Source organism: Polyodon spathula, chromosome 9 (genome assembly GCF_017654505.1).
Source record: "Polyodon spathula isolate WHYD16114869_AA chromosome 9, ASM1765450v1, whole genome shotgun sequence".
Taxonomy (NCBI): domain Eukaryota; kingdom Metazoa; phylum Chordata; class Actinopteri; order Acipenseriformes; family Polyodontidae; genus Polyodon; species Polyodon spathula.
In genome coordinates, this window is record NC_054542.1 from 10,007,751 (window position 1) to 10,031,827 (window position 24,077).

At 36.4% G+C, this 24,077-nt stretch overlaps 1 protein-coding gene across 1 annotated transcript in view; it reads left to right on the forward strand.

Annotated features, from left to right (window-relative positions):
- Positions 1–22,062, forward strand: part of LOC121321276 (roundabout homolog 2-like) — a 261,265-nt gene extending 239,203 nt beyond the window's left edge. The window contains exons 23-29 of the mRNA XM_041260177.1: positions 2,258–2,518; positions 5,074–5,288; positions 10,815–10,997; positions 12,016–12,186; positions 17,100–17,369; positions 19,456–19,653; positions 20,549–22,062. Of these exons, the coding sequence (XP_041116111.1) occupies positions 2,258–2,518; positions 5,074–5,288; positions 10,815–10,997; positions 12,016–12,186; positions 17,100–17,369; positions 19,456–19,653; positions 20,549–20,550 (1,300 nt within the window). The 3' untranslated portion in view covers positions 20,551–22,062. The remainder of the gene's footprint in view (positions 1–2,257; positions 2,519–5,073; positions 5,289–10,814; positions 10,998–12,015; positions 12,187–17,099; positions 17,370–19,455; positions 19,654–20,548) is intronic.
- The last annotated feature ends 2,015 nt before the right edge of the window (positions 22,063–24,077 follow it).

Genomic DNA, 24,077 nt, shown 5'->3' on the forward strand with positions numbered 1-24,077 from the left:
ACTCACCTGCCACATCACTTTTGAGGCGTTTTATTAAAATGCTTTCCATTAGGACTAAAAAAAATGTGTTGGAGTTACATTAGAAGTTGAGTTAATGTGGTTTTCATTTAAGATTTAAAACATGCTCAATTTGTAATTTACAGGTAGCGGCTATCCCAATTGGAGAAACTAGGAAATCTAGCGTACAGTGTATTTATTATGAGCATTAAAAAAATCCCAACACTAAAAAATGAAATTCCAATTGAAGCGCTGTTGCATGTTACGATTGTGATAAGTGAGGTTAAAGCTAGGCATCATTATAGTATAAGAGAAAGCATTATCTGAATATTTAGAATGTGTGCTTTGCACTCTTTTAGTTCAGTAAATTATATTGTATAGCCATTGACAATTATTTTTTTTAGATTTCAAAAAAAGAAAGTACCCTAGGTTTCAAATGCCATTAATCTTTATCTTGGGAAAAAGCTCCCTTCATAAAATCTTCTGCACTGTAAATCTGAATCATGCTGTAATTACTCTGGTAGGTGATATTAGACTAAAAGCGCTATAAAGTTTAGACAAGTAGACTGATCATTTAAGAGTTATTTTTAATGAGCTGCAGTAAGCATACTGGCAATTTTTTTTGGTCAAAACAGTTTCTCATATCTGTTCTGTTCTACTATTTTCTGGAAAAATGGATGAAAAAGCTGTGAATTGTGTAAAGTAGCAATATGTTAAAAGTGAAACATTTTAAAATAAGTACATTTGATCACCTGTGAATAAATGTTCAATAAATAGAAAAATCTTGTTCATTTCCAACTGTATAATACAGTAACTTTTGTCTTGATGATTGGAGATTTTAGTTTCCAATTTAAAATGTAGTTTTGTTCATACTTCTTCACATACTCACACTGTGTATTATATAAAACATCTGGACCTTTGTTTTCAATTGTTTTAAGGAATTATTCAGGGAATACAGTTCCGAGTCAACCAGTGGTATAACCAGCTGTCAAGCACGTCCTTAAGGTCCATATACTATACTATAAGTGTAGCATCATACATGAAGTAAGCTGTCATTGGCACTTGTGGATAAATAACTGACTTTGTAGTCACTGTGAGCAAAGGATTTTGAAATGTGCCTGGGGAGATTACTTCCCAATTAAAAAGGTTGCCTGGTGTTTCTTCTTAGTTTAAATTTCCACCCTTAGTGGATACAGTGACTCAATGCCATAAAAGCTCTATCCATTAGTAAGATTTCCTTTTGCCTACCAATAGTGCAAATTCAAGCCTCAGCCAGGAGACAAAAGCAGCGACAAGAATGCAGTGTATTTCTAGATCTAGATGTAGACCACACTATCTAGGTGGATGTTCAAAAGAGGTGCCTTCGATGGTAGAAAGATACAAGCAATAACACACTGCTACTTCATAGTGTGTAAGGCTGTGTGAAGGTGAGACCCTCACTGTATCATTCAAATGCATGTTATTGTGTTTATTATTGGTATTGTTTTATTATGTACCATGCATGTTGTTGGGCTGTGTATTTAATATATGATGATGTATTGCTGTATTTAGGATTCGGGCGCTCCCTTAATGAAGTTGTCGTAGCTGTACATGTGGGCCAAGGGTTTGTTTTATCCGTATGTTTGGTAATCTTCCAAGGGGTGCAATGGTAATGTTCTGGTAATGGTTAGGGACTAGAGAATACTAATGACAATGATAAACAATAGAATAGTATAACAATCGTGTTTGTAAACAAATACGGTGTTCATGCAGGTTAAGCACATACGTATAACTGAGAAGAAACATGTGTGATGTAAAATACAGGAATGTTTATTGTAAATGGAATGAATGTTAGATCATTTATTTTTGTATGAAATTATTCCAGGTGCAAATGTTTATTGTTAGTATTAGGCGGGGCTGGGGATTATTTAATTGCGCGTCTTTAGTTAGGACGGGATTAGGTGGTCAGTCGTGAGATTGTCTTGTAAATATCATTGTATGTACAACCTGTTGGTTAGCCAGTTGTAATTTGTGTGAAAGATCCAGTGCAAAATAAATATTTATATCTGTGAACACTACCACATTGCTGTTTCCTGCATTCTAAATAGCTCAGTGTTCCTGAGAAAATAATGTGATTGAGGGTGGAGGTAAGCTCAGACCATCACCCCGTTACAGGCTGGTTACAAGAAGTTTGGATCTTTTCCTGCATAGTGACATCGCTGTGCTACCACAAATCAACTGAATTGAGTGTTTTATTAAAGTGTCTAACGCTTGGTTCTAGGTATGGTAATGATGGCTGGGGACCCCCTCTACATGCCCAGACATACTTGCATCAGGGGATGGAGGATGAACTGGAGGAAGAAGATGAAAGAGTGCCAACACCTCCGATCCGAGGCGTGGCCTCCTCTCCCGCCATGTCTTATGGACAGCAGTCTACCGCAACCCTCACACCCTCGCCACGAGAGGAAATACAGCCTATGCTTCAGGCCCACCTGGACGAACTGACCAGGGCCTACCAGTTTGATATTGCAAAACAAACATGGTAAGTGTATTACTGAATACACCTAACATATTGTCCACTTAAGCACATTACCAGATAGATTATATCCTAATGAACATTTCTTCATATAAGTCTACCATTGTCGAATTTAAAACGACTACCCTTTTCAGAACCATTGCATTTATTCTAAAGATCATTTGAAAGGGTATGTGTCAATCTAATTGAAATAGAGAATAGGAAAAATATATTCATAAATGTTCAAAAGAGTTTAAGCAGGTCATGTAAATCTATGAAAGCTTTAATACACAATAATGAGAGTGTCATGTTTAAATGGGAAATGCCATATTCAAGAACAAAGACTAGCAAAAGTTGATTGGGGCTCTGGCATGAGGAGAGATCTTATAATTCCATGTTATTTCTACACCTCTTCTGAGCAACAACATGAAAAATTAGTTTTACAACCATTGTATGCTTTCTTTCAGTGGCTGTGGCTATTGACTGATACCGATAACTGACATATATATATATATATATATATATATATATATATATATATATATATATATATATATATATAGTGACAAAGTGAACTATAAAATATATGGGAAAGTGGTGGAGGGTGTGTATATTGGTCCAAGAGTGACAATGAGCCTGTATCCTCTCCACTGAATTTGGGTCACACAAGTAAATTGCAGTCTTTGACTGCCAAGTCAGAAAAGACTACAATTCCCAGAGTTCCACAGGGGTGACCATTTTGAGACAAGGGTTTTCACCTGTCTCCAATTAGGCAGCCATAAAAGAGCATGGTTTTTTCCAAATGTGAGGTGTGTAGAGGAGATGACAGATGGAAAGGCCGAAACAGATTAAAAGGTTGGTGTTCTACCTAAGGGGGAAACAATTATTGCCGAGTTTAAGGCATGTTTTGGTTAGTCAGTAAACAGCTTAGCTGTCTGACTTGTAGAAAGGAGAATTAAAAGATAGCTATAAAGTTTAGGTAGCGCTCGGTAATAAAGAGCTAGGTTTTGTTTATTTTGTTTACATTGTTGGAATTTGATTTGTGTGACTCTGGATAAAGAGAGCACCCTCCTGAAAAAAACATACAGGCCGCGCCCTATTTTAAACAAAATACTGTGGTCCCGAGTGCTTGGTTCCCAACAGACTGTGTTCAAGACCTGAAAGGACAGTGACAAAACACCCCAGTCTGTCTATATATATATATATGTGTGTGTGTGTGTGTATGTAACAAATTAATACACTTGCCCGTCACACGTGATTTCCAACTCCGTCACCAGTTTTTTGATACAAAGCCCATCTCTTCAATGTTACAATTTATTTGATTATCCACCACAGCCCACATTTATTTTTTCTCACATGCACAAATAAGTCTGTTTTTAATTGTGCAGTTACACAGTGCTTCCTCCAGTTTGACCTGACAAAAATGCAGCAAAAGCAAAGCAGACGAGACCAGCTACTGGAATGTAAAACAGTTAATCATTAAACAATTTTAGATACTGTGATGTTTTTTTGTTTGTTTGTTTTAGTTGCTTTTGTGCATTTTCATTTGCAAGTGAACTGTGACATGAGGGCCTTATCGAGCACTATATTCTGCAATTTTGAATACTGACTTTGGAGGGGGGGGTCCTAAGTGGTGCATCCGGTAAAGGTGATCTGCATGCAGTGTAGGATGTGCCCTATAGCCTGGACATCAGCAGTTCGAGTCCAGGCTATTCCATTGCCGACCATGGACGGGAGTACCCAGGGGGCGGTGCACAATTGGCCGAGGGCCACCCTAGGGGGGGTGACATAGGTCTGCCAGGGTGTCCCCGACTCTCCACGCACCAACGATCCCTGTAGTCTAGTCGTGCACTGGCGGGCTTGCCTGTAAGCTGCCCGGATCTGCATTGTCCTTCAATACTGTAGGTCCAAGGTTGCTGCCTGCTGAGTCTGCAGGGTGAAAAGAAGCGATCGGGTGATGGCACACACTACAGAGGACAAGCATCGTCTTCAGCGCAGGGGTGGTAGCGGTTAGCCGAGCTTAAATAATAATTGGATATTCTAAATTGGGAGAAAATAATAAAAAAAAATATTAATTGGCGACTACTAAATTTAACATAAATAAATACTAACTTTGGATACTGTTTTAATTCTTTAAACTGTTTGGGATTTTTGTAATCTTTTGCTAAAATGCATTGCCTTTTACGTTTTACCCAGTTCTGTGCATATTGTTCACATACAATATGTACCGGATTTAAAAGTATACACAGTATTACAGTACACGTGTTGTCTCTTTTGGCAAGTGATATTTTCTGAATCGTACTGTTCTGAATTAAAATGCTATTTCTGTTGAAAAATAGTACTGTACCAACCAAACCTACTATAGTACATTACGCTTATTTTAAAACACAATCCTTTCAGTTATGTATTTTTGACATTGTATATTTTTGTGTTCCCTGAAAAACAGATAAGGGTTGGACTGGGCAAAAATGAAATAATCAGATATGCATCACGCTTGTTTAACTGTCACTGAAGTCAAAATGTTATAGGGTCAGATATGTGAGTGCTGACTGTACAGTGTTTTGTTTGAATTTTTCACACAGGCATATGCAAGGCAACCCCCATCCTCCCCAGGCCCCAGCTCCTCCTCTTGGATACATTTCCAGTACCCTGCTCTCAGACCTAGAGACTGACATTCCAGATGATGAAGATGATGAAGATGAAGAAGAGGATGAAGGATATGAAATTGCCAGGCCACTTAGGGGTATAGAACATACCCCAGGCTCTAGTATGGACAATCTTGACAGCTCAGTGACAGGTCAGTTAACTGCTTTCATTACTTGTCAGGGAAGTCAACCAGTGAATTGCTCTTGATATTTCACTTGTTTAATTGCTGTGTGTGTATTAACTATTTTTCCATGTGGATGTTTTAACAGGATTTCTAAAGATGCTTGTTGTCTTTTTAAACACCTTTTGAATGAAACTTTAAAAAAAAAAAAAGTAATAACATCAAAGTCTGTGGTATTTTATGTAAAATATACGTTAAAACAAACTACAATTTCTTCAGCAGATGTTAATTTAGTACACCACATCATTTTCAAATAGTTTGGCTGCTTAGAAGAATAAAAATTAGATAAGAGACGTCACGAATCTTAAGAAGTGCCAGCATATTAAAGAGAAAAACATGCCTCGGCTTTCAGTGAATGTTGGCTTTCAAAACAGATTGACAGGTTATGTAAGAAAAGGTTGGAGTTACAAATTATGTGCAGTGTATTTCATTAGTTGTGTGTCACTTGCTGGGGGAAGAAAAGAAGTTAGGCCAACCTTCCATCAGTTTTTCCCTCATGTTTTTTCAGCACTTCAATGAGGAGAAGAGTGAAAGATAAGCAAACAGTCATTGTATTTATTATTTGATAATTTAGAGTGGGTGGCTGTGTAAGTAGCAGTAATGGAGGTGGGGGTTTTCTAATAAAGAACATTATACACCAAATGTCTTCTCAGGGCAGCGCACATTATTTCCAGCTGGTACAGGTTTTCATTTAACCTCCTTTATTTTTTTTTTCTGATAATGCATTATATTATGAAACAGTAAATTACCCTGTTACCACTCAATACATGTAGATTACTGTAGAGTATGTGACCCTCGTTATTTTTTGTCATTATAACCACCAGTCCCTGAAATGTTAAATGCACCTTTCAATAATTGCATGTATTTCAGAGTGCTGTAATGCAATTCTCTCTATGTCACGTGGCATCTAAATGGCTTAGGATTAGTTTCAGCTCCGGTCTAAACTACAAGCTGTGCTTCAGTGGGCTCATAATGCTGGAGGCGGCCATCTCCTCTCCAAAATAAGAGCTAAGGGACTAAGTAACTAACTTGGTTCCCATGGTGATTTTTATTTTCCTTTTAAAAGGTCCAGATAGTTTGATGTACAGCATATTGTATGTAGACTGTGTCAACCCCAGTACTGAATTTAACAAGCAACCTTACAATGCAGGATGCAAATTGATATCCTTCCTTGTTTTTTTCTACTTATTAGTTCCCTGAGACTTCATTTCTACTTGCCTTCTGATCTTAAAAAAAAAAAAAAAAAAAAAACCTGCCTTGCAGATTTGCTCAATTAATAATATCCGTTAAATGTAGGGTTTTTAAAATATTATATAGTGTTCATACATCAGCAAAAAAGGTACGTAAAAATGTAAATCCACTTTGGCTGTGAAATACAGTCCTGCTTTCAAAGACAACCCCTTTTGCATTTTTACTACTGTTATAAATTTGGTTTAACAAAAAACGCCCTAGCAATATAATTGAAAAGAGCTCCAGTATTTTTTATTTTCTATGAGATGTACCACCTTGATAATATATGTGTTGGGATTAAAGTGAAGTATGTAAGGGCTGAACTGTTAATCTTGTATATTCTATTGCCAGACCTTCTATTTATAAATTTCCTGCTTATCACTCTAAAACTGAGTACTTATTTTGGAATAACGTTCCTCATTCTTTCAAACCTCACCACATTAACAACCAGACTGTAGCAAAACAGGACATGCCAGTGTACAAGATACACGTTTCATACCAAGATGGACAGTTATCACCAAGTGTTAACAATTGTAATGTTAACCGACTTGGGAAACATTAATAAATTGTATCAACAAGCATGAACATGTAAGACAATTGCAGGTAGTGCACCTGTTCTATAATTTCTAATATAAAAAGATTCCTTTCTCTAGCAGTCATGTTTGAAAAATATGGTCTATAACTAGCAACAGATTGCTTTTCCAAGTTAGTCCTCTAATTTAATAATGCATATTAACCCATAAAATAGGAAATTTATACTGGCTGTAATTATTTTATCCTTGTTTTTCTACCCGATTCAAATGTCCTCCCTAGGGTTGCCATCTTTTCCACAGACCAAACCCGGACAAATTTCTCGGTCAGCCTTGGTCTATCAAAACTGCACTATACTGTAATACAGTTTAAAACAATACCACCAGATCTTGGTACAAATCAATAATCATGCAGTATATACAGTATTGTGCTCTTGATATTTCCATTAATCAAATTTGCAATCAAACTCTATAACAATTTCTGTTCAGTTTTCAAGTAGTCGATAATTACATGTAGAGGAATGCAGTTTTCATTATTGTGCATTTAAATGTGTTATAATCTGATGGTTCTGTGATTTCATATAAATATTTCTGAAAAATCGGTTATACAATTAAGCGTGTTACACGTAATAATAAAACTTTGCGACAGGGCCCAGTATACTGTATCACAAACGTTAATCGTATTCTCATTTGCTTATGTATGTATCACAAAATAATTAAGAAAACAATTGGCTAAATAAATCTATTTGCTGCACTAAAACCATCATGTATGGAGTGAGTGCAGGTATTCACTTTGCAAAACATTTATTTCACAGGCAGTTAAAAGTGATTTAATTGAAAGACTGTAGTGGATGGATGGAAGAGATACCATCACAAAAAAGACAATTCAGCACCACTTATTTTTTACACATAAAAAGTGGCAATGCAACAATTAACAAGGTCGAGACAGGAAAAGAGTGTAATGGTTTTTAGAGGTTCACATTCATCAGCAAGGGTGATTTTAGGGTAAAGTAAAATGCAAATGAACCAACTAGTGATCGTAAATTTATTTTAGTGCTAAAGATGTAATTGAGAAGCAGCAAGATCTCAGTTTATCACAGCATTTTACTGCTCAGCAACATTTGAACAAGTACTTAAGATACTGCCACTAACGATAAATCAGAGGGGTGTTCTGTTTGTAGTTGGAAACCAGTAAGTTGGAAATTCTGTTGAAGGATTTCTTTGTGATGTTTCTGGTCATATTATGTGATGCATTGAAGTCATTTCACTTACATTTTGTTATGGTCTTAAAGAGTAAGTAGCAGTGTTCCAAAAAAATATAGCGTCACACGTCCCCACGTGTTGCTAAAACTGTTTAAATAACGTTTTTATTTTCATTGTTAACATCCTGACAACTGTTCACACGTATAACTTTAGTCTGTTTCAAATCTCTTTTAAAAATGTCCGCTCTAGTGCACTGATAGTGTAAGGATTATTGCCCACTTTATCAAACAGGTAACCCAGCAATAATCATCCACGATGTGGTACGGAACAGAAAAGCCAGAGCACTTGTAATGTTTTTTTTTTTTTTTTTTTTTTTTTTTAATTGCTCTTCCTGCAGTGATTTATTGGACTAATCTCAAACCCCAGTGCACTAGAGCAGACACATTGAAAAGATAACTTTAAAGTTATGTGTAAAAAAGTTGTCAGGATGTTAACAATGAAAAGAAAAATTACAGGTACGTTATTTAATCAGTTGTAGCAACACGTTCAGCCCCACTACTTACTCTTTAATTAAAAGTAAAAAGGAAGTTAACATCATTGAGTCTTTACTTAGTCTGTATAAAAATCAACTACAGTGAAATAACTGCATAGTGTGGTTAGACTACAGACGATGTTTGCCAGTAGACCCGGCACGTATTGCTGTTGCATGAACACAGATGATAGCAGGACCACTTTTGTCAAAAGGTGACATTCCCCCAGTCCCTGTAAATGCCTCAATTCAGTCTATTATGCTTTGCGATGCGATTTTAAGGAACAGCCAAACGATTTCAGTTGGGTCGCAAAGTTTAAACATGTTTTAATATTTTGTATCTGCTAGTGTGTACCAGGCTTTACAGACAAGTCTTTTACTGTTACTTTTAATAATATAAAAAAGAATCATATTTCCTTAAATGGACACTGTCACAGTCGTTTAGCCGTTTCAGGATTACCTAAGGTTGACATATACCTTGAACATGTTGACTTAGGTGAAAACCTACCTTATTACACATTTTATCATAATCACATCTACTTAACTTACAGGCTTTGTTTGTCCAATAAACTCATGAAAAAAATACTTTGATAACTATATATTCAGGCCTTTCTGTCCCATATTTTCACCATTTATACTTAGGCCAGGTGGTGAAGTAAAGCAGAAGACATTAGAATTACCCAAATAGTTTCTGTAATATCTTATTTAACACTTGATAACATACTGTAACAGTTTTACACAGTATATTTCAGCGTTCTTCCTTTCAGGCATGTTATTTCAAAAGCCAAGTCAACTATGCCAGTACCTACTGCTTTACCCCAGTGTTCAAACACTGAAGGTGAAGGTTTTAGCCTCATTATCTTTGGCTTCTTAAAGCTGTCTGTAACCTTAGACCATACTTGCTGGCCTCCTGACACCCTTTCAGCTTGTGTCCCTTCTGTGAAAGCTGTTTGAGAAATCACAACTTCCACGGGTGAGCTTGCCCAACAGAGTGAAGCTTTGTCACTTATTATTCTGCTCTGCTCCCTTGCTGTCTCTTCTGTGCCTGTCAGCCTCCCGGGTTCCTATAGTTAGTGTTTGTATAGTCTGAAGTTCACGAACTTCTGTTACACTGCTTGCCAGCTTATTGAAGCTGATGAGCGCTGTCATTTTAGGACACAGGACTATTTTTCTTTCCTGGCAGGAATGCATATAATATCTCTTGTACACAGTTCTGTATTTATATAAAGGGAAATAAGCGTTTAATAAAAATTATTAAGCACAGCTTGCAAACCTGCTTCCTTTTTTGGAAGTTTCTAATTTTCAAAGCACTAGATTTACTAAAACACTAGGTTTTCCTATTAACAGACCACCCCCTGTCAAATCATTTATAAATGATTCATAAAGAATTATAATACTGCCTCCACTTATTTATGGAGCGTATCACAAGCAATCCTGTGGGATTTAATAAAATCCACTGGTATTGCAAGAGAATCCCATTATTTATTACTAGATGACAAAGTACTAAAAGGTTACTGAAACCATATTTTTACAGTGGTTGCTGCTAGATTTTAATAGTTTTTTGCTGTAAAATAGAAGTGACCAAAGTGGCTACATTATAAAACAAGAAATAGTATGGATAATAGTGGCAACATTTGTATCCATGCATGTATTTGGAAGATTCAGGGACACATTGATGAAGACAAAGAAGAAAGCACTTACATGATTCTACATGTTAATATGAAGGTGCAATTAGCCTTTATTGAAATGTTTCTTTATAACAGTGAGATCAATATTCTGTATCCACTGAAAAACACTCAGATGATGCTTGACGTGTTTGTTTTTATGTATTTTGCTTCACTTGTAACCTTTTTTTTTTTTAGCTTCAGAGAAGAGGCAGCCTTAAGCTTTCCTGATTAATGAGTGGTTTTCACTCCTGCTACTGTTTTGTAAGGATGAGTAATGTTGAACATAGTTAATACGAAAACCCCTATGGCTTACTGGACCCCCTGCATTTGTTTTTAGGTTCAATGGTTAATGGATGGGGTTCTGCTTCAGAGGAGGAACATAACTTCTCTAGCCATAGGTCTAGCATAGGTAGCTCCTCTGACGACTCCATATTTACCAATGGCAGCTTTGCCCAGGCGTTGGTTGCTGCAGCAGACAAAGCTGGCTTCAGGTTTGATGGGACAAGCTTAACCAAAAAAGGTTTGTGAACCCACCAAGTTTAACCACTGTGGCATTGTGGATATCTCTTCCTATTCTGAAAACCTCAGCTTTCCCCTAATTGATGTGAAGCTCCAGCTATGACTATCACTCTTCAATTATACATGCATGACACAGGGTGCATTTCCTGGAGCTGTTCTTCATTGATTTAACACCCTTTTTTTAAACACTTATTTGGTTAAGTGCAGTATTGATGTCTTTTTTCATGCTTTCAATGCAATAAGACTTTCATACAGTTCTGGATACTATTTTATAGGGGGTTAGTGCAAACTTCTACTGTGTTGGATTTGTTTCTACATCAAAACATTACATGTGTAATGTTTTTGGTAAACTGGCTATTGCTTTGGTCAATAAACTAATCAAAAACACATCAGTTTATATACCACGTTGCATCTCATTTTTCTTCTTTAAAATCATACTGAAAAGAAAACAGATTATTCTGTGGCTGGTACTGTCTTTACTCTGTCAAGGAAGATCAATGGTTTGTTATTCTTTCTGCTTCTGTCAGTATCTGGTAAACTAACAGTTTCTCACTTTCAACTCAAGCTGTCTGGTGGAATTTTTTCTGATTTTTTATTTTTTTTTTGCCTTACTTCGGGACATGTTTAACTTTTAATCAAGGGATTTTGAGCCATAAAAGCTAATAATATACAACATCTACAATGGGTGTATATGGACATATATATGATTTAGCAGTGAATGTTCGATATATAGATAAAAATGGAATATGTAAACACCTTTCTTTATGGTCGTCTATTAAATAAGATAATAGTCTATCAAAACAAATTAAAGAAATAATTCTTGGAATGTATACTGTACTAAATAGATAAGCTAATCCAGTTGTGTTCCCCAGCCATCCAGTGTTTGGGTTTATAATTGTAAAAAATTAGAATAAGCAGTTTGAAAAAAATACATCCAAAATTTAAGCATGATATTATTCTATCTTGCAACACAACCTGGCAACTTTGTGATAGTAACTAAATGGGCACTTTGTCTTCAGGTAAAGGCTACTCTTCCTCTCAGAGACCTCGGCCCAGCAGTCCATTTTCCACAGACAGCAACACCAGTGCAGCTCTCAGCCAGAACCAAAAGGCCAGGCCAACAAAGAAACACAAGGGAGGCAGACTGGACCAGGCACCCATGCCTCACCGCAGGGAAGGTATAGCAGACGGTGAGTGTGCAGACACCAACTAAATTGAACAAATCACACTGCAGCAGTGAAACAGTAGGCTTAGGCCTGGGGTTCCAGGGTCAGCTTTTGAAAACAACTTTCTTTGAAAACACAATTGCATTCTTAAACTAAGACTAACTAAACTAAGATACGAACCCACAACTTCTACCAAGTTTACAGTTTAAGAAGTACAACACTAGTCATTTATCAAAATCGCAATGTTATTGCTGTACATGCTACTTGTTAACAAAAGCTGAGCCTTTGTGATACGGATGATACAGTATATCAGTGAATGAATGATTGCATAATTTCAAGGTATATATAACATCCAGGTATTAGAATCATTCATCCCAAAAAAAGCCATTTATGAATGCATACATCTATGTAAGATATTAATTAAGGTTTATTTTTAACTGATATTTATTTAGTATATTGTGATACCAATTAAGACCATTTAGATATCTAGGTTTTTAAAACATTTATATATATATAGATATATATATATATATCTAATATATTATATATATATATATATATATAATAATTTTTAAATTTAATATTTCCTACTAGTAAAAAGATACCCCCCAAGCAGCGTCGTAACCAGTATTGACAGTATTGACTATAGCTGGTAGTATGTAACTGATTGGTATACTATTCAACCTCCAAATCTATGTTACACGGCCAACCAAAACTAGGAGTTTTTTGTACGTTACCAGAATATTTACATGAGCATCAACATTGATGATGCAAAAAAAAAAAAAAAACAACCAAGGACACAACCTCGGTGTCCGCACAGTTAGTTATGGACATACAAGATGGATAAATATATTTCTGTGAGATTTGTAACAAATATAAATGTGGCTCAAAATATTTGTTGTAGCTGTAACTGTTACAAAAATTGGGTTTGTACAATACACTCTTTAAACCTAATTTTAAGTAGCTAGGATTAACATCATTATAATTAAATCATAATTTATAACTAAATTAAAGACACCTTCTCTTAAATACTTGATTATTGTTTTTCATGCAAAAAAATGCATTCTGCTTTGATGAATGATTCTAAAAATATTATAATTATGGTATGTAATAGGGGGTCTTAGTAGCTGCTACTTTTGTTGTGGGTGTCCGCTGAATGATGAGAGAGGGACAGAGGGATGCAGTTGACAACGCCACTGAGGCGTCCAGGTTTTATTTCAAATAAACAAAGTTGTAGTGACAGATGGCTGCCACTAGGGTACCAACAATGACAGCCCTAGTGCAGGAGGACATACACAGACAGAGTGTAATCAAAATAATAACTCCAAAAATACAAAACAAAATACAGTGAGAAAACAGCTAAAAACAAAACTTTGCCAAACACTGGCTTAGTGCTGCTCCCACTAAAAGGGAGGTCCCGATCTGGAACCTACTCCATGACACAATTAAATAAACTGTTGTGGGATCAAAATCCCCTAAATTAATCCCTACACAATTCACTCACACTGGCTCTCCACACAGTAGTGAGGCTGCACGCTTGCGGGAAGAACTGCCTTTCCAGCTCCTTTTTTATACCATGTGACTGGGCTTAATTGATCACCAATTAGTCAATTAGGCCCCTGCCACAACCCACACATGGAGTTGGATTTAACCCCATCCCTGCCAAACTTAAATTCAAAACTTTTCAGCTTTATTTACAACTGCAAAAACCACCATATTTAGTACATACTTGCGTTTAATATTTTATTTAAACTATACATATAAACAATACATTACACTATGTAACACAATTTTTGTTCCTGGGTAGTAAGTGTTATTTCCTAATTGCTTATGCCTCAAAAGTATAGAAAATGTCTATTATTCCCCACAAACTTTGCTTTTGTGACCAGGACAGTGATTTTGAAAGAAATTTGAAATTTACCTATTTCCAATGAGAAAACGGGCGAATTTGTGTCTTTTCGTTCACATGAAGTCAGAAAAAAACAACATATGAATCCAAATTAACATGTATTTATACTAAAGTAATACAAAAATGACTACAAAAGATTTAGAAGTGAGTAGTTTTTCAAGATTTACGATTATACTGTAAATCGCTTTCACGAATCAGCCCCCAAATGTAGTCTCCCATCATGTTCTCGTTATACTGTCCTTGGTAGCGGCGTTCAAAGTCCAGTATATCCTGGTGGAAGCGCTCGCCTTGCTCCTTCGAGTACGCTCCCATGTTCTCCTTGAATTTATCAAGATGAGCATCAAGGATATGGACTTTGAGGGACATCCTACAGCCCATTGTGCCGTAGTTCTTCACCAGAGTCTCAACCAGCTCCACATAGTTTTTGGCCTTGTGATTGCCCAGGAAGCCCAGAACCACTGCAACAAAGCTGTTCCAAGCCGCTTTCTCCTTACTAGTGAGCTTCTTGGGGAACTCATTGCACTCCAGGATCTTCTTTATCTGTGGTCCGACGAAAAAAGACACCGGCTTTGGCCTTTGCCTCAGACAGCTTAGGGAAGAAGTCTTGAAGGTACTTGAAGGCTGCTGACGGCTTATCTATAGCTCTGACAAATTGTTTCATAAGGCCCAATTTGATGTGCAGTGGTGGCATCAGCACCTTCCGGGGGTCCACCAGTGGCTCCCACTTGACGTTGTTCCTCCCCACAGAGAACTCGGTCCGCTGTGGCCAGTCCCGCCTGTGGTAGTGCGCCTTGGTGTCCCTGCTGTCCCAAAGGCAAAGATAGCAGGGAAACTTGGTAAAACCGCCTTGGAGACCCATCAGGAATGCCACCATTTTGAAGTCTCCTATGACCTCCCATCCGTACTCTGCTAGGCAGCTGGAACTAAACTGAACTGGTGGGCTTAAGGCCCCTCTATTTATACTACTATTTATATTACTGGAAAGTTCTAGAAAGTTCCAGAAGTTACTCCAAGTTTACTCAGCACTGAATCTATCTGGAATGTTCTGGAAAATAGGTAAATTTCAAAATATCACTGTCCTGGTCACAAAAGCAAAGTTTGTGGGGAATAATAGCCATTTTCTATACTTTTGAGGCATAAGCAATTAGGAAATAACACTTACTACCCAGGAACCAAAAAAAAAAAAAAAAATTGTTACACGGTGTTATTTACACGTGCAGGGCTTTTGCCCTGCCACATGGTATTATGAGAAGTTATCCTTTTAATATTCTGAAAAAAGTGTACAGTAGTTTTTAAAGATCTATTTGCATGCCAACACTACCTGTAATGGGGCAATAATCTTTTTTATTTCACTAGCACATAACTATGACTGTTCTTCTTTTTTTTTTTTTTTTTTTTTTTTTTTTATTGTACTGCACAATTGTAAATCAGTTTTGCCTCCACATGCTACAGTTCTATGGTATGAGATATTATCAAAAATATTTTGTGGCTAAATAATCTACAATTGCAAATGGAGAAAGGAAATTGTGTTATGCATTTCAGGATGCTGCCTTGTACAGATATGACCTTGATAAGATCTAATGTTTTATCCAGTGAAGAGGTGGTCTGGAAATGTTTTAGTTTTAAAAGTGTTGTAAAAGTGCCACACTTCACTGGATTCTGAACAAAAGCTTTGAAGTAGCAATATGTAAAGCAGCCATACATTTCCAAGAAATGCTGACAAGCCTTTTAGTGCTTTGGGTGGCATTCAAGTTGGAAGCTGACACATTTCTTTCATTATTTAAAACAATAAACCCAGCTTCAAAGTATGACTTTAATTACGAGTAATATGGCATAACAACACATTACAGCAGCTAAGTGTTGAAATTGTTGTTTTGTTGAATGAGATATGTACAGCATATAGCAAAAGTATCCAAACAGCGACTCTCGGGGAGTTCAAGTGCATCTCCTGGGGGAATGCTCGGTGACGCACACTTTGCGGCTCAAGTGAACTGAAGAAAGAATAATGTCTTGCAGCTCTTGCCCACATGCAAATGTTGGTATGCAGCTCATAGGGTCAGGAAGTTTAGCCACTCCTGCCATATAGTATGCCGCTTTAACCCAGTATATATTCCTTGACTTAATTTGCAGTTAGAAAAAAAGTTTTCAACTCAGATTTGACCATTCTAAGCATTTTTCTTACATACGCCAAAACAAAAAATATAACTTAGAATTTATAATAAATAATGCACAAGACAGTACTCTTAACCCTTTGCAGTCAATTTGTTCAGCTCTTGTCAGGCTCGTCAGGTCAAATTTATTTTCAGACATGCTATTTATTTTACATGCGCTCTTTATTTTTATTTTTTCAGAGTAAAACAGGTTTAAATGGCCCTGCATAGCAAAAGGACATCAGTAGTGCTTCTCCTGCCAAGCCCTACCCCTTGTTCGCTGTAATTTTTACATAGCTCTTTATAGACATGCATATTGATAAATACTTTCCTGGTCACTCGTTTTATCACCAAGCCCATCAATAATGCGATCCTAGTCATTATTTTATTACTATAACATCTCAAAAAGCTCTGCAAATGTCTGTGATATTCTTTGAGCGCTGAATGCGGAAGCAGCTGTCTCCCTTGTTTGTGTCTGTGTTGGTATCTCTATGGTGCATGGGGCTACCTGTATTGCTCAGATACGCCCTTTTTTTCGGCTTCATTCAGCTCCTTTTGGTCTCACTCAGCCATTGAAAGGTTTTCTCAGCTTTTTCCGGAGAAAAAACGACTAGAGACATGTGATGCCGGACGGGTCTGACATCGCACTGGAAAGGGAAAATTGAAAGGGAAAAATAGGACTGTAAAAGATTGAAATAGAGGTAGCCCTGATACATGTATGAAAATATATTACTCTTTCCCCCCCAGAAATGCATAATATTGAATACTGACTTTCGGAACTCCATTTTCAAACATTGGACAAAATCCACTGAGAGAATTATACATGTGCACAATCCCTATCAAAGTGGCTAAACCCTGTTGCTTGTGTTTACTTTTAGACTTGCCTCCACCCCCAGACCCCCCTCCATGCCAGGGATCCCGGCTGCACTCAGGTTCAGGGCAGAGAGGAATGGGCATGGGCGGCTCTGCAGAGAGGAAGGCCAGCTCCCTGGAGAGACAACATGTCTCCTGCCTGGAGGAGAAGAAGAGCTCCCTGGAGCGGCAGACCAGGATGTCTCTGGAACGGCAGAGGCAAGCCCAGGAGCGTGTCGGCTCCACGGAGCGCAGCGACGACATGAGGAGACTCCACCAGCAACCACGTGGATCAGGTGGGTTAACAAAGCTAATAAAGATGGTTAACAATAATATTCAGCCCCAATACATACATTTTTTTAAAAGCAGCCAAAAGAACATGCTCACCACCATGCTAGGCAAGGATCATGGTCAATAAGCCACTGAAGTAAATCGATCACATATGGATTTTGTATTGTATTAAGAAAGAAGGTTGCATTTCACTATTTTGTCTTGGAAATTATAACGATGTAACTGTGGAGCATTTCAGCCATATATTAATGCAAATTTCAAGGTCTTCATATTACATCTGGCAGTTCAACATTTATTCAATATAAGCAATGGCAACTTGTGACATTAGTGACAACCCTTATAGCAATGCTCAGTTGTCTGCAATAAATATTTTGAGGAGCCGGATTCAGAAATACTTGGATGTATCCCTTATTTTGCCCGACATCCTATTGCATTGTATCATAACAGCATTCACAAATAGTAGAGATAGTGAGGGAGATGTACTGGAAACCCTTTGATGCCAAAGATCAATCACCCTCACTGTAGCTTTGGAAAGCAAGACCACCAAGTCAGAAGACAGGCTCTTGCATTTACCCTTATTACATTGCCAGTGTTCTGACAGGTTGTTATTTTGGTCCTGTCGTATTAGTTTCAGACTTGGCTCATTTTCCTCTTCTACTTCTGTTAACCTCAGGACTTGAGGTCAATCCCATGAGAAGTGAAGAAGAAATCTGCTTTTGATTGTTTAAAATAATTATGTATCTAAAATTGTTAACCCTATGGTATGATATAAAATGTGAAGAACCTGCTCATTTCTCTTTGGTTCTGAGTTGAGTGTTCATAGTAATTACCTTTTTTTTAATTAATTATAAATGCAATTCAAACTATTTCCTCAATTTGAACTTGCAGTTAAACAGTAAGTAGTGGCGTTCCGAAAAAAATATATAACATTACATGCTGCTACAACTCCTTAAATAACGTATCTGTTTCATTGTTAACATCCTGACAACTTTTTACACTTATAACGTTATTATTATTATTATTATTATTATTATTATTATTATTATTATTATTATTGCCCACATTGTCAAACAGGTAACACAGCAATAACAATCCATGATGAGGTATGGAACAGAAAAGCCAGAGCACTTGTTGTTATGCTGCTCAAACCCAAGCGCACTAGAGCGGACATTTTGAAAAGAGCTTTGAAACAAATTTTAAATTTATAAGAGTGAAAAGTTGTCAGGATTTTAAGGTACATTATTTAAACAGCTGTAGCGACATGTGGGGACGCAACCTGCACTGTACTTCTGAGAAAACATTGAACTATTCAGGAGATTTTAATGTGTTTGTGGTCCACCCTTTCACATTTTTCATGCTTTCTAATCCAATGGAAAGAATAAAAAAGCCCAGGATAAAGAAATGTGGATGTATTCAAAAGTTTCTTAGAAATGCAGTTATCTTCTTCCATTCTGCTTTCAAATAAAGGCAAGATAAATGTAATAGATTTGGTTGTTGCAATCCTTTGAAAAATCAGCTCCTTTTATGTCTAAAAATACCACTGTCATGTGTACAATATGTGTGATGACAGCAGCGCCCGGAACCATCAATCTATAAAAAAGCATGACTTTTTGATTCAACAAAAGTATTAGCATTTTTTGTATTTGTTTTTTTTTTTTTTTTTTTTTTTTTTTTACTTTACTCGATTTGATTGAATAATTTGTTTGCTGCAATTTCAGTTTTCAGCATTTAAAATATATTCTACTTTAATTATAAAACTGGCCATCACCAGGGCAACTGAAAGCTCTACATGCAACTGATTAGCTTTGGGTTCTGTGACCTTGAACCAACAATACAACTGAGCTGTGCTTATGTAGCAAACAGAACACTGTATTACAGAGAGAAGATTGTAAAGGACAATATCTTCATGGGTTGTAGAAAACTACCTTTTTTTATGAAAGTCCTATTAATTATGTATTATTGATTGGCTCTCCAACCTGCCCATGGTACTAGTTGAGGAGAGCTTCACCCTTGTGGCAAACTGGAGACATGATTACATCCTTACACTTAGCATGCATAGGGCAGTGAGACTTCTCTTTGTATTTATTCCAGAAGAGGCATTGGTGCCATACAGCAAGCCCAGCTTCCCATCTCCAGGAGGACACAGTTCTTCAGGAACATCCTCTTCAAAAGGATCAACTGGACCAAGGAAAGGGGAGGTCACAAGGGGGCCTCACCAACGTAATACCACAGACCTCCCAGATCTAGGATACATGGGAACAAATGGCCAACAGTACTCTGGTGAATTATGTACGTATTCTCTGTCAGAAGGCCTTTCTGCAAAAGTTGAATGACAATAAGAAGCTGGGCTTGCTCATCTCCCTCCCTATACAGGTGCCTCTCTCTGTTTCCAGTAGCTTTTCCCTCTGTCAAATTACAATTAATGTCTTATTTCTGTGAAAATGTAATTAATTCAAAACACCTGCATCGATGGACAGATAAAAAGGACAGCTAATTGAAAACTAGGAGAATCCCTTTCATTCTCTACAAGACAGAACAGTCTTCAGCATATGCCATTTTCTGGTTCAGCGATTACACATACTGCGCTGGAATTAACTGGTAGTCTGGGGTACTAGTAGAAGGTCCTTTTGTGACCCGACTGTGTGTGTGGTTGCTGTCTTAAAAACATATTTCATTTTTATTTAAGCTGCTTTGCAAGAGAGAGTCTTAGAACATCTTCTCATGGGACCCCATTAGAATTAATAATAATAATACATAGTTTGTGCACTTCAGGGCAAACATATCTACAGCACTTAAATCGGTGAAACCGATGGCCCAGATACTACCCACACACCAATTTATTACATTCACTCGGTGACTGTTATATTGTCAGAAACTGTAATTCCTGGTAAAGATCAGATTGGTCTGATGTATTCCAAAGGTGATTGCACTGATGTTTTTTTTTTTTTTCTTGCAGTATAATGTAGTGCCATACAAAGTCTTTCCTAATTACATCTTGGATTGTGATTGTTGTTGATATGGAATAATGTGACTAGAGTAAACCCTTGCTTTTCCAGTAATTCATGTATTGTTTGCAACTGTTGAGGCATCCAGGTATTAACCTGTATATGAAATCGGTATATGTGACTTGGAAATTTGGTGCACTTTTTGTACTAACTGCTTCTGTTTTCTGCACTTCTTGTAGAGTAAACTGAAAAGGATGCATCGGTAGCTGCTTCTGACTCCACCAGGTCCACCGAAGTGATGACACCCATTGGTGCAATGAACATGTACCTTATTTATGTACTATTAGAAAAAAAAAAGAAACTGTAAATGTGATGTAAAGACACACAGACACACATATCCCACAGTTACTCTTATGTTTTTGTCCTCTGAAACACACCTCCCACCTTAACTATTTCTTGTCAGGAGAAAGAAAAAAAAAAGAAATGTATTTAAAGACAAATGAGAAAGAAAAAAAGAACACCCTCCAAGACAAAGGGACTTTGTTTTTGTAAATAATCTTTTGTTGTTGCATTGCTATGCAAGATCACTTTTTAGCTTTTTTTTCATATGATATTGTCAGTTTTTATTGGTCATTTGTACTATATGTGAATTAATAGGCTGTGGTGCCATAAAGTTATTGTTTTATTGTATAACATTTTTATTATATGTTTAATGTTTTGCACTGCAATTTATTTGGTGATAAGCACAAAACCGTACCTCCTTGTGACATGAAGAAAACCAGATTGAATTTGAAGGGAGTTTACTGTAAACTAAAAAAAAGGAGATTTCTTTTGGAAAGAGCTGAATCGTCTTCAACACTAGAAAGTCTACTGTGTTTAATGGGGCTGGCCTTTCTAGGATTAAGTAGGCTTGTGACAGACATGTGATGGTAACAGATAAATCTGGTTCACTACTTAGAGTAGTCTTGGACTTGGAGAGATAAAAAAGCTGGAAAAATGGTACCAAAAAGGTGTTTCACTAGAGTTGGTTTAAACAGAGGTTGTTACAATTAAAACTGCCTGTGGCTTGTGCCTTGTAATCCACAAAACCCCCTATTAAAAAATAAATTGAAGATCTAAAGTACATTTCAAGGACAGTAATCCAAAAGGGCATAACACAATGTTTAAATATACCTATTTTCCCTATGTTTCACTAAAAGCAGCCACTTTTCACTGTGTATTTCACTGTGCATTGTCACTCCTGATATCTACCCAGTTGTTACATCCTTTTGGCATGTGTCCCTCAACTTGTCATAATAAAGTGAGATTCACTGTCTCAAATGCTGTTCTAAAGTAATAAAAAAAAAAAAAAAACTGATTTTTTAAAATATAAAGTAAATCGAAATTCTAAAACCTTGAATATCCAAAAACAAGACTCTTTGAAGATTGCAGCTGCAGCAGTGGAATCACCATTCACTTAACAAATTAAAATTGGAACTGATGCAATGAACAAAGAAATATGATAAGGTACAAGCCCAGCATAATGAAATGTTTTGCCACTAGCTTTATGTTCCCATGGCTGTCTTAGGAAAAGGTACAAATTACAAATAAATTGTATCAATTAGCCTTGTGGCTTAAATGAAAGATGCATGACCTTTTCTAATAGTGTAACAGATCAGTATCAAGCTCAGATATTATGTCTTGATTTTAAAGTTCTGGTGCTACTGTTATATACTCTCTCTCTCTCTCTCTCTCTCTCTCTCTCTCTCTCTCTCTCTCTTTCTCTCATTTGGTTTTAAGTAAATACATTAAAATATTTAGACATTTATAAAAACATAAACAAGTTCATAATTTTACAAAAACTGCTTTAGATATTTTGTCCTTAAAAAAACAAAAACATGGTGCATCTTTAACATAGTGTAATTTTGTGGAAATGTATTTAGCTGGAAAAAAAACAAACAAAAAAAACCCATTATTGACTGTTCCTTTACACACACAATATAATATGTATACAGGTTTATAAAACCTAAATGACTGTTTACCCTTTGCTCAGATTGTATGCATGTTTTGTAATATTTAATAAATTATACACAGTATGCTAAACTTGGCAAAATAACATTTTTAACATTGTGGAAAGCTAATTACATAGCCTTGTTTAAAAGAAAAGGTGTTTATGTATGTCCTTTGAAATATATGTGAGCATAAAGTGCATTGTTTCAAAACTGGGTGCCTCAACCTTAATTTCACTGGAGTATTTTGAGTGCATAGTAGTAATTGTACAAGCTGTATTTGTCTAAAAAGCAGTTCCTGCGTCTAAAAGTAAAGCACGTAATAGCAATTGATTGGTACTATTATTTAATGAAGCCCACCACACCCCATAGTCTTGCACTGAAAAGGGTTGGGAACAGGAGACGTGCTGCATTAGTAATTCAAAGAGTATGGAGGTTAGGCTGCTCTTAGTGAAACACCATCTGCTCAGTGTGACAGTACAAATCAGCTCTGAAAAGAATATAACTGGGAAGTCCAAATAAAATGGTGTCAGTATTAGGTTTTGACCTAGTTCTAGTACGTTTAACTGCCTGCTTCAACTATACATTGGACTGTGTAAGTGATCAATTGTGTAACATTGTATTCATGCCATCACAAGGCAAGGCTCATCTGTTTTTATCACACTGGGGTTGTACTACTGTTTCCAGGTCACACGCTTTTCATGTCGGTTGTGTATTTACCTTCTTTCTTAACAAGAAGCCAATCTGTCTTAGAATACTAACGGCTATATTCAGAAACATTGAGGGTTAGTGCTTTCTCAATATCAGCAATTAATTTGGCACACAAGTGAGCACTGACACTCAAGTGTTTCTCAATATGGGCATAAGACAATTCAAATCAAAACCATATAATTCCCAGACCCAGTAACCAGGACATGCTTGGGTAAAATATGAATGTTTAGATCAAAATCTCAGTTTGGCTGGATATGTCTCCTTGAAAAATACCGTATGTACTGCTATTGATGCTCTGATACTTCTTAGGTTCCAAATTGTCCTGCCCTTCATACGAATTTAGCAATATTTATGGATTTCTATGTATTTCAGGTCATCCCACCAAAATCCTTAGTTATTTGATTAGCTAGGTATTAAGTCTATACTACAAAGAAAAGATAATATTTTATTTAAAATGACCCTGGTAGCCTATTGGGCTTCTATAAAAATATGTGTGCACATTTTATGCATATATATTTATTTAGACATTACTATGGCGGTAGTGATTATGAACAATAACGCAAGACATTGAAGCCAAGTAAAAGTGACTACATCAAGGCACTTAGTTATCCATTTTATGATTGTTTCTGTCAATTACTTATTTTATTACCACAGAATTATTTAAAACAATAATAAGTTTAAATGCATGTCTATAGAAGTGAAATATGACAAAAGCACTTGAACATAATGTGTAAACCTTGTGTTGGATTAAATGTAAATTTTTGTTATGTTTATTACACATTTGGAACAAAAACTATTTTTTTGATATATATATATATATAGATAATATATATATATATATATATATATATATATATATATAACACACACACACACACACACACACACACACACACACACACCCACAGTTAATTAAAGAGATGAGATGTACCAGGTATCTCAGGTTATTTTTTTTATAACGGTCTTGGATTCACTAGCTGTGTCTTTTAAATTCAGATTCACAAAGTGGAGACAAAGCAAATATTGTGGGAGACAAAGTCTGATGAATTGAACAAATATCTGTGGCACC